The 12,154-nt window shown below is 39.3% G+C and overlaps 1 protein-coding gene across 2 annotated transcripts in view; it reads left to right on the top strand.

Annotated features, from left to right (window-relative positions):
- LOC126184595 (vacuolar fusion protein CCZ1 homolog) overlaps positions 1 to 10,738 on the top strand; it is a 73,078-nt gene extending 62,340 nt beyond the window's left edge. For both annotated transcript variants that reach the window (XM_049927040.1, XM_049927049.1), the window contains one exon: positions 10,590 to 10,738. In XM_049927040.1, the coding sequence (XP_049782997.1) occupies positions 10,590 to 10,645 (56 nt within the window). In that variant the 3' untranslated portion in view covers positions 10,646 to 10,738. The remainder of the gene's footprint in view (positions 1 to 10,589) is intronic.
- The last annotated feature ends 1,416 nt before the right edge of the window (positions 10,739 to 12,154 follow it).

Here is a 12,154-nt window from a genome sequence, read left to right as displayed (position 1 = left end):
ATGGCCTACCAACCGATCCCTTCTTTTGGTCAAGTTGTGCCACAAACTTCTCTTCTCCCCAATCCTATTCAGTACTTCCTCATTAGTTATGTGATCTACCCATCTAATCTTCAGCATTCTTCTGTAGCACCACATTTCAAAAGCTTCTATTCTCTTCTTGTCCAAACTATTTACCGTCCATGTTTCGCTTCCATACATGGCTACACTCCATACAAATACTTTCAGAAATGACTTCCTGACACTTAAATCTACCATATTTACTCGAATCTAAGCCGCACTTTTTTTCCGGTTTTTGTAATCCAAAAAACCGCCTGCGGCTTAGAATCGAGTGCAAAGTAAGCGGAAGTTCTGAAAAATGTTGGTAGGTGCCGCCACAACTAACTTCTGCCGTCGAATATATGTAGCGATTCACATGCATGCTTTTCAGGCACAAAGATAAATGCTGGCGCCAAAACCTCTGCGTCAGTAAATAAATAAATAAAAAAAAAAAAAACGATGGAAGACGAAATTTTTTCTCCGCCCCGAGTTTCGACCACTGCATTTTCATACATTATCCAACGAAGTAAATACAAATTCCGTATTGTTAGTCTTCGAATGTAGCAACATTACAATGTATTGTACTACGAAAATCCGACTGGCAAGACTGTTTGGGATGTTTGTCAATATGGCCAACTCTACGTTCTGAATTTTTTCTACCTATGAGAAGAGATGGTTACTAATAGGAACTTTTATGAATTGTGAATCACATGCAGTATTCTCTTCACCATAAGAATAATACCTATATAAACATTTTGCCATGTATTCTTTCGTGTTTGCTGCTATCTCGTTTAAATCCTGTCCGCTTAATAATTACGAAACTAGAGTGAGACAACAGCAAACGCCGAAGAACATACATATCATTTCATGTTTATATTCGTATTATTCTTATGCCTAATAGTGATAGTCAGAAATGAAGTACGTCAATTGACTAGATTTTTAAATCTAAGATGACTAATTTCTGTGCAGAATGTTATGTACTAAAGAGACGTCTGCAAAGATTTTCAAACAGAAAAATTTTCGCTAAACTCTCGTTCAGAACATCTTCTATCATACGCAGTCTATTATTTGGTTCTTGTTGATCGTCAAAGAAAGCAGCAGTGTTAGTAACAACAAATAGCAGTCTCTTGCCATTGTTTCGCTAATGAGACGATTCCTCTCTTTTTCTTTTTTTAATTGTAAGCAGCGGTAGTGCGCACAAAAGCAAGCCACGCCGCGAGCGGCGACAGGCCGTAAACACTGATTATCAGAATGCGACAAACAGTGCATGACACAGTACAGTAATGCATTTTCAGCTTAGAGTGACGTAAACACCTATAACAAAGAGAACGGCACTTATAAGATCAAAGAAAAATAAGCAATCGATCCAAACCAGACGAAGCACGTGAAAAAGGAAGGGTACCCGTATAATTATGGACGGAGCGCCTGACGCATAGCTATGGCTACCTGGTAAAGCCTAACTGCTTAGCTTACTACGCGAACCAAACTACTGTAGCTGTATCGTCATTCATTCGACCTAAATTGTGTCTCATATTACAATGGACCAACTTTGTTTCGATTTGGAGGTGCAGCCTAAAACTTTACTCTCCCCTTGAATTTCGAGTCTCATATTTCAGGTGCGGCTTAGATTCGGGAAAATTTTTTTTTCCTTGATTTCGAGTCTCATTTTTCAGGTGCGGCTTAGATTCGAGTGCGGCTTAGATTCGAGTAAATACGGTATACTCGATGTTAACAAATTTCTCTTCTTCAGAAACGCTTTCCTTGCCATTGCCAGTCTACATTTTATATCCTCTCTACTTCGACCATCATCAGTTATTTTGCTCCCCAAATAGCAAAACTCCTTTACTACTTTAAGTGTCTCATTTCCTAATATAATACCCTCAACATCACCCGACTTAATTCGACTACATTCCATTATCCTCGTTTTGCTTTTGTTGATGTTCATCTTATATCCTCCCTTCAAGACACTATTCATTCCGTTTAACTGCTCTTCCAAGTCCTTTGCTGTCTGTGACAGAATTACAATGTCATCGGCGAACCTCAACGTTTTTATTTCTTCTCCATGGATTTTAATACCTACTCCGAATTTTTCTTTTGTTTCCTTTACTGCTTGCTCAATATACAGATTGAATAGCATCGGGGAGAGGCTACAACCCTGTCTTACTCCCTTCCCAACCACTGCTTCTCTTTCATGCCCCTCGACTCTTATAACTGCCATCTGGTTTCTATACAAATTGTATATAGCCTTTCGCTCCCTGTATTTTACCCCTGCCACCTTTAGAATTTGAAAGAGAGTATTCCAGTCAACATTGTCAAAAGCTTTCTCTAAGTCTACAAATGCTAGGAACGTAGGTTTGCCTTTCCTTAATCTTTCTTCTAAGATAAGTCGTAAGGTCAGTATTGCCTCACGTGTTCCAGTATTTCTACGGAATCCAAACTGATCTTCCCCGAGGTCGGCTTCTACTAGTTTTTTCCATTCGTCTGTAAAGAATTCGTGTTAGTATTTTGCAGCTGTGGCTTATTAAACTGATTGTTCGGTAATTTGCACATCTGTCCACACCTGCTTTCTTTGGGATTGGAATTATTATATTCTTCTTGAAGTCTGAGGGTATTTCGCCTGTTTCATACATCTTGCTCACCAGATGGTAGAGTTTTGTCAGGACTGGCTCTCCCAAGGCCGTCAGTAGTTCCAATGGAATGTTGTCTACTCCGGGGGCCTTGTTTCGACTCAGGTCTTTCAGTGCTCTGTCAAACTCTTCACGCAGTATCGTATCTCCCATTTCATCTTCATCTACATCCTCTTCCATTTCCATAGTATTGTCCTCAAGTGCATCGCCCTTGTATAGACCCTCTATATACTCCTTCCACCTTTCTGCTTTCCCTTCTTTGCTTAGAACTGGGTTTCCATCTGAGCTCTTGATGTTCATACAAGTGGTTCTCTTATCTCCAAAGGTCTCTTTAATTTTCCTGTAGGCAGTATCTATCTTACCCCTAGTGAGATAAGCCTCCACATCCTTACATTTGTCCTCTAGCCATGCCTGCTTAGCCATTTTGCACTTCCTGTCGATCTCATTTTTGAGACATTTGTATTCCTTTTTGCCTGCTTCACTTACTGCATTTTTATATTTTCTCCTTTCATCAATTAAATTCAATATTTCTTCTGTTACCCAAGGCTTTCTACTAGCCCTCTTCTTTTTACCTACTTGATCCTCTGCTGCCTTCACTACTTCATCCCTCAAAGCTACCCATTCTTCTTCTACTGTATTTCTTTCCCCCATTCCTGTCAATTGTTCCCTCATGCTCTCCCTGAAACTCTGTACAACCTCTGGTTCTTTGAGTTTATCCAGGTCCCATCTCCTTAAATTCCCACCTTTTTGCAGTTTCTTCAGTTTTAATCTACAGGTCATAATCAATAAATTGTCGTCAGAGTCCACATCTGCCCCTGGAAATGTCTTACAATTTAAAACCTGGTTCCTAAATCTCTGTCTTACCATTATATAATCTATCTGATACCTTTTAGTATCTCCAGGGTTCTTCCATGTATACAACCTTCTATCATGATTCTTAAACCAAGTGTTAGCTATGATTAAGTTGTGCTCTGTGCAAAATTCTACCAGGCGGCTTCCTCACAGACTGGCAGTAAATGTTTTGTACACGTAAAACATCCAGAACACATAGACAAAAAATGAATATCTTACAACATAATACACAAAACAGTACGACAGTCAGCGCGGAAATCCCTAAAATAGCACTAGACCTGCAGGCAGACATCATGTGCTTACAAGAACCCTATAACAGAAACGGGCAACTGGTATGTCTACCAAAACATGCTACCACAATAACAGGCAGCAATGACTGTAAGGCTGCAATAGTAATTCTAAATAGAACTTATAACATAGTTAAGGTAACACAGTTATGCAATCAACACTTGGTTACCATAGAGATAACTAACGGGATCGTCACATGGGTTATTGCATCCATGTACACCCAATACAGCCATCAAATACAGCCGTATGCAGACTACATCAGAGACCTAGTAATGTATGCCAGAGGCAAAAAATTAGTGATAAGTGCTGACTTTAATTCCAGATCGACCCTCTGGAACTCAGAACAGATGACAGAGGACGCATTATCACCGATCTAATACAAGAAACACAATTACATGTAATGAATATGGAAGGACCTATACCAACATATGCAGGGTTCAATGGTACGAGCAGTAATATCGACTTCACGCTAGCAAATAATGCAGCAATGGCATACGTAACAAACTAGACTGTACACGACAACATAACCAGTAGTGATCATAATGTCATAACATACACACTGACAGAACACAATGACCAAATCACACACCAGACACTTGCTGTTGCACAAAGCAGACTGGAACAAATTAACGGAAATTATCCAACGACGCGATCTACAAAAGATCAATGGAAGTATCGATTATAGAGCACACAAGTTAACACAGGTGATACAACATGCACAAAACACATCAATACTGACAGCAAAGAACACAAATTGCTCACCAGTACCATGGACCAACGAACTTACGAGACTCAAACAAGACGCAAGACGCAAATGAAAATTATATCAAAGGGCGATAGCAGATAGGGACCGACGAATAAGACTTGAAGCATATAGGCATGCACAAGACTTATACAGACAGACCCTATACAACACGCGTAGACAACAATGGGAGCTATTTGTAACAACACAAACAGAGCAAAATATATGGGGGGAACCATACAAAATACTGACAGAGAAGATAAAAACCCCACTAGTTCTGGGAACGCTAAGGCAGGATGACGGCACGATGACGAGGGGGTGGAGGAATACAGCGGAGTTTCTGCTGTATAAACTGCTCCCTGACGAGGTTATCGATACAGACACACATCATCATGCAACACTAAGAGAAAACCTACACACACCATACAACACTGCAACTGTCACCTGTCCTTTTGCGCAAGAAGAGGTTGCGCTAGCAATCTCAGAGCTCAAAAACAAAAAAGCACCTGGACCAGATGGTATCCACTCGAAAACACTGAAAAAACTAGCACCGCAGATCACCCCGTTCCTAACAACGTTACTGAACGATGCCTTACGGCTGGGCAGGGTATCTACAGTATGGAAAACCTCCAAAGCAGTCATTATTAAGAAATCAGCGGACAGGGATCCTTCAGATCCAAAGACTTACAGGCCAATATGCCTAATAAACACCCTAGCAAAGATTCAGGAGAAGCTACTGTGTAAGCGCCTGCAAGCACACAGAGCTCTCAGGGGTATGAGCCAACACCAGTTCGGCTTCAGATCTGGCAGATCAATAGATGATGCCATCAACCAGGCCCTGCACATAGTTAACACCACAAAACAGAAATACGCCATGGCAATAATGATTGACATTGCTGGAGCATTTGATAATCTTTGGTGGCCAGCACTGTTTCAGAGGCTAAGACATCTGGAGGTACCGCAATCACTGTACAACAGTTTTCTGGACTACTGTAAAAACCGAGTAGTCGAATGGCAGATGGACAGCCGGAAAGTAATTAAAAGAATTACCAAAGGCTGTCCTCAAGGGTCGATCTGCGGCCCCATCTTCTGGGACATAACAATCGAACCCCTCCTACTGGATGGGATGACAGGTCGGATGGAATTGTCACCTACACAGATGACCTATTTGTTGTAGTCACTGCAAACAACAGAGACCAGTTAGAAGAGAAAGCCAGTGGATTACTACAAACAATTACTCAGTGGTGTCACAACAACAAACTAAGGATAGCCGAAAACAAAACAACATGCACTTTACTGAAAGGATCACTCCAAAGGAATCCTTCGGTTGAAATTGGGGACACAAACATCAAACGAGCACGCATTACACGCTATCTTGGGGTACACATAGATGAAAAATTGAATTTCCATGAACACATAACGTTAACAACAGACAAAGCAGAAAAAATACTCCACAAACTGGTGAGGCTAAATTCAAAACAGTACAGACTACCTCTACCAGTCATACGTACATACTACTGTGCGCTCTTCGAATCAGTACTCAGCTTTGCAGCTAGCACGTGGGCACATAGACTGAATGTGGTCACCAACAAAGCATCCGTCAGACGAGGGCAGAGAAGTGTCCTACTTAGGCTATCTGGAGCCTTCGGTACCACCTCAGCAGATGCACTGTGTGTGGTGCTCGGAATATGCCCCATAGATATCACGATCAAATACAGAGCTGCAAGGTACTGGTTAAAGGTGGGGAGACTAGATGAGGTACACACAATAACCGGTGTGCTCATATAGACGATACGTCACCTTAAAAGTTGGCGTTTGGATACGTGGCAAGGTGAGTGGGATGTAAGTGATAAAGGACGTAGACTGCACGACTTCCTCCCTGACATAAGGGAGCGGTTGAGAATGAGACATATCGATCCCAGCCACGGTATGGTACATTTCTTAACCGGGCACGGACCTTATCCCACGCACTTAAACCGCGTGAGTCTGAGGCAGACACCTACATGCACATGCGGGGAAGAAGGTTCCCCAGAACACACTGTCTTTTTCTGCGGGCAATACGCGAACAACAGACATACACTACACTTAGATTACACAGATACAGACATAGATATATACGCAGCAATAAGAGACGAAGAACAATGGGCACAATTAAATGCACTGACAAACAGTATTTCAAAAACAACACATGAAGAGTATATGCGGACACGACATCACAGACATGCCTATGTGCAGCGTAACAGAAATCTCCAGAGGATGGACAGCGATACCCACAGTGCCAGCGAAAATAGTGACAATGAGTAGGAACAGGAGGAGGAAGCTGAGATGTGACAGTAAATAAGCAAATTGCTGGCAATCTAGCCAAGAAAACACCAAATGCTGTACATGGATGCGCACCTAATTTAGTTAATACATAGGATTAGTAACAAATAGGATAAGAAACATTATTTCTCTACTAATAACCATTTGTGTGTGTGTGTGTGTGTGTGTGTGTGTGTGTGTGTGTGTGTGTGTGTGACTGGCGGTCAACGGCTCGATGAAACCATTCCGAGGTATTCACCGTCAGTCACACTCGGTGATGGTACTAACAAATCTCTCATCCATCCTATCTTCTTTTTATATTCTTCTTAAAAACAACAAAATTTTATTTATATTTCAACCTCAAATTGTTGTTATTTTGAATCATTCTTTGTAAATGTTGTAGATAACACAAAAGGAAAGAAAACTGTAAAAAGATGAAAAACGAAAATTGTAAGATGTACGACCTGTTTTAAACATCAGGTAACAGGTCTATAATTTGGCAATAAATAAAAATAAAAATAAAAATAAATAAATATAAACTGTGAAGCCTAGTCTTCCTCTGTAGGGATAAATTTCTTTGTCAACTGTTACTTTTTCCTCTGGATAATAAATTTTTGGAATTTCTCTCTCAATGAATTGAGAAGAGGCCTAACTTTATAAAGTGCATCAAAACCTAGTTCACCTTTCTTTTTTGCCTTTGTGTTATCATTGAGGTTAAACATAGATAAAACATTTATCAATCCCTCTTGACAAAACACTGGGACAAAAATTACAGCTGATGACAGGATCAGTACTCCAGTAGCTCTTCATGTTTGGCCTCTCACTTATTGCCATATGTAGCAAAACAGCAAGGAATTTTTTCATATCTGCAATTGTTACAGTTTTCCACTGTTTGAACCTAGAATTAGGCAGAAGATTGTTGTCAGACCATAGCTTAGCAAGTTTTTGCCTGGCATAACAATTTGTCTGTACTTTCATTGTTGTTATGAGAGTATGGTCGAAGAAATAGAAGAATGTATCTGAAGGATCAGTTGATTCATAAATAGATACATTCTGTATCAATCCGTGAGGTCTTGTGTATACAGCTACATCCGGAACTTCGTCAATATCTGTCCAGTCACCATCAAAGTCAATTCTACTTCTTTTTCTACTTTGAGTATTCGTAGATGTAGAAGGTGAAACATGATCTGATTCATTTCCTGAAGTACCTGCAGGAGCATAATTCATAATATAAAATTCTTGGAAGCCAACAAAAAAACCATTTGCAGTGACTAAATCTGAAACAAATCTTGACTTACCGCTACTTTCAGATGATGTGTAATCTGAATTGTCATCAGACAGCCCTATTTCACCATCTGAAAACTCGTCCAGGACTTGATAAATCATTTGCTCCAAATGTTTATCCTGTTCACTGCACATATCAAAAAGAAAATCAACACGAAAAGACTCAAAACGAATGAAATTGAGAGGGTGCCAACGGCAGACAATGTCTACGAAGTAAGCTACAATAACAAAGTCTTTCATAAACACAAAGTATTCCGCTGAGTTTGCTGCTGCCATCTAGTGCTCACGGTTGAAAATATGGAGCCTGCAGACCACTCAGACTTCACAGGAGTCGTAAATATGTGTTTGAGGCTACAGAGAAATGTAACTGCCGAGATGTAATATTACGTCGGCCGCACAATTCTGTTTCGTTCTGAAGACATAATATTACATCGGCCACATACGAAGTGATAAAACCCGCTATTGTTGAATTTATGGAGAAGAAAGGCGTCCACAAACAGAAATTAAAGCATCCAGAATGTGCTGACTAAAAGATGCGAAACTGCAATACTAGATGAAATGTTGTGCTGTACAGGGTACTTCAGAGAAGGGCCGAGCAAAGCCACGGCCCACACATTTGGCTCCTGAGCAGTTTGGAAAGCTGTGGTCTCCCCTGGTCGACACTCTTGAATGGCTTAAAATCTCTTATATCCCCATAGTGCCAAAATGTTTTCATGTTTTTAAGAGGAGGAAAGTTTCTCTTTCTGGCAGCTTTTGCCCATTAGTCTTGAAAATCTTTTTTCTTGGATGTAATGCTTGTTTCGCCTACTTATTAGGACTAATTACTTTTTGAAAGCTATAACTGAGTTCTACTTTGTAAGTAATCTGGCTTGTTTTTTGAGAGAGAGAGAGGGAGGGGAAATGGGCAGCTTAATTTCCTAAAGGCACAGATCTTTGGGCCATAAGATGCACGGAAAAAGAATGCATACAGATGAATACTTGCATCAGGAATCAAACCATTATTCACAGTAGAAGAAAGGTGCAGTTAAAATGTTGGTGGGTAATTACTAACATTTGTCTTTTTTAGGCTTCTGTTTTGTTAGAGGTGGTTTTTGGATAAAAACAAATATGCCTATTTATTCAATCAGCTTGTAAATGTGTCTATAGTTACTTGTCCTTTTATTCATGCACATGTGCACTCTTCACAGGAGGGTAAGGTTAGGCCACCAATGGAATTTCCCTCCCTCCCCCCCCCCCTTCCCACTGCAATAATGTGTCAAGTTGTGTAACAGATTTGTGGCATACAGCCTTTTAAAATATGTGAGTGGTGTGTGATATGTTCCAGTGAGTAAAGCACAATGTCATGCAATCATAAAATTTTGTTTTAGAGATTTATTAACAAAACAAATTCATCCAAAAGCAGTTACAGTTTTTAGTAACTCCATTCCTTCATTTTCACTGGTTAAGAAATTAGCATCCAAATTCAAATGTATGTTTGAGATGGTCTTTGTTAATTCAGTCCTGTAACTGTGTCACAGGTGGGGGCGATTGAAATGGTACTTTTTTTTTTTAACTATGTTTAGTAGAATTCAGTTGATTTTTATATGCCAAACTGCTGATGGGAATAGGAGACATGTATCGCTTCTTGCCAGAAACATTAATCAAAGCAGTAGGTAGAACCTACTGCACCAGAAGAGCTGAAGTCAGTTTCATCTCCTGGAAAAGTTGAGGCCAGTATTGGATGCACAGAGGATCCTTCTTATTTATTAATGTAACAAAGGGTAAAACACCAAGGCTTCTGGAGCAACTGCGTGAGGAAATAAATGAGAAGTTTTTGGATTGTAAATGATATTTCATTGGGACATTGCAGCTATCCGCAAAAATGTTTGACAATGAGAAAATTGAGGCGTCTGAAGTAAGAATTATTGGAACACCCTTCCTGTTCATATTTGGCACTCATCCACTTATTTCCATACCCACAAAAACTTGGCTGGGAAAACATTTTGGGTGCAGCAAAGAAGTTGTAACAGCTATTGGTGGGTATGTTGCAGGCTTTGTAGAATCACATTTCAGTTGTGAGTAATCACAGGAACAGTATTGAGCGAAGTATGTTGATATAAAAGGGAAATATGTGTTTTAAAAATGCATTTTTCACCTAAAAATCTGTCTACGACTTCCAAGTTGAGATATTTCCTCCTTGTCCTTTTATCTATGGAAGCTCCATCCTATTCTTCCCCTCATGATATGTTTATGATCAGTTTTTTATAAGCTTTATTACATATTTTACTTGTATCTCTCATTTTCCTTAATAACAATTTTGTGACTCTAAAATACAGTAAAATATTTCCATCTATTTACTGCAAATTGTTCTTTACATTTCAAAATTTCAATATTAATTCGAATTCAGTGAATAATAAAATTATAGAATAGACATTTTATGCCTCTAACTAAACTATTGGTTTGTTTGTCTTTCTTTGCAGATGAGGTGAAAAGACTCTGCAGTAATCAACTGAAGAATATATTCTTCCATGACTGAAAGCAGTATTTTAAATAATATGTGAATGATTATCCCATTCAGGAATGTAATATTATTTTATCTTGTAAATATGTTAATAAATATTTTACAGAATTGTTGTAATATTTTTCCACAGTATTATACTAATTTCAGATTTATGGTATCACCATGGTTAACATACTCAACAACTGATATTAAGGTCTGGGTTCATTTCCAACAATGAATATTTTGAATGAAACTTCTTCTAGGAACCTTCACCCTCATCCTACCAGTGACTTTCTTGAAAGAGCTATGATGTTTTTAAAACAAATAAGGGCAGCAAAAATTGAACAGTTGGCAAAACAGACAGTGTGTGTAGCAGTTCATGTGCTTGTGAGTACATAGCTAATATTACAGTTCACTGGATGGTTTAATGTGGTTAAAAAATCAGTCTTATAAATGGAGAAAAGGTAACCATTTACTATATATGGTCAGTGATTAACTTTTCTCCTTCCTTGAGATGTTTTTGCTTTCCAATATTACATTATTGTTACAAATCAATTGCACATGAGCTCTCATTGCTAGCTTCAAGTGGTAGGGCTGTTATTGGAAGTCAGTTCTTGTTATGTGCAGTAACATCTCATTATAACACTCCTCAAGGAGCCATGGGTAAAGCAAGACAAGTCCCAAGTGGCAAGTGCTGTAGCTGCATCTTTCGTAAGAAGTAAAGTAAATATACATGTATGTAAAAGGATTTCATATTATAAAAAAAAAAGTACTCTTAGTATCAAAACTGAAACCTTTCAGATGTGGCATCCAATATATCGGATACTTACTCTTTGTACATTTTCTACCAGTGAATGATAGTGTTCATCGTTGAGATGCAGTTGCCTGTGCACTAAAAATCTATTACTTTGTCATCAAACAGTTTTAGCCATCTGTCAAAACAGCATTCCAGACATGACATGGTCCATTCTGCATTTGTTTTCCGTGAACCACTGTATGGTGTGTATGGAGTGGGCACGTATTGTACCATATTAATACCCCTTTTCCTGTTCCACTTACAGGTTATGTGCAGGAAGAAAGACTGTCAACACCCCTTTTTTTACACTGACTGTTGTAGTTACAAAAAGAGTGTTTTGGAAGAGGAGATATGTTCTGTTTCTTCTTTTATTTAGGCACTTGAAATTTTGTGAAAAATGTTTTCCACTGCACCTTTATTTTGGCGTTTTCCTTTGCAGTTGTAGAGCATTTCTTTGACACTCATAACTGTTTTTAGTCCATCCCCTCTCCCTCCTCCCTCCCTCCCTCTCTCTCTCTCTCTCTCTCTCTCTCTCTCTCTCTCTCTCTCTCTCTCTCTCATATGCTTCGAGATCTGGGTGCATATTTCTAGATCCTCTCCCCTCTCCTTCTGATTATACAGGGTGAAGAAAAATTGTCACGAAATTTTAACCCCGGATAGCTGACACCAGTAGGAGCCAAAATTACTATTGTTGTGTGGGTTGACAACGCACAATTTTTAAACTATGGAAGCTTGGCACTATGCGCTCT

Source organism: Schistocerca cancellata, chromosome 1 (assembly GCF_023864275.1).
Source record: "Schistocerca cancellata isolate TAMUIC-IGC-003103 chromosome 1, iqSchCanc2.1, whole genome shotgun sequence".
Taxonomy (NCBI): domain Eukaryota; kingdom Metazoa; phylum Arthropoda; class Insecta; order Orthoptera; family Acrididae; genus Schistocerca; species Schistocerca cancellata.
This window is presented reverse-complemented; position numbering and strand designations above follow the sequence as displayed.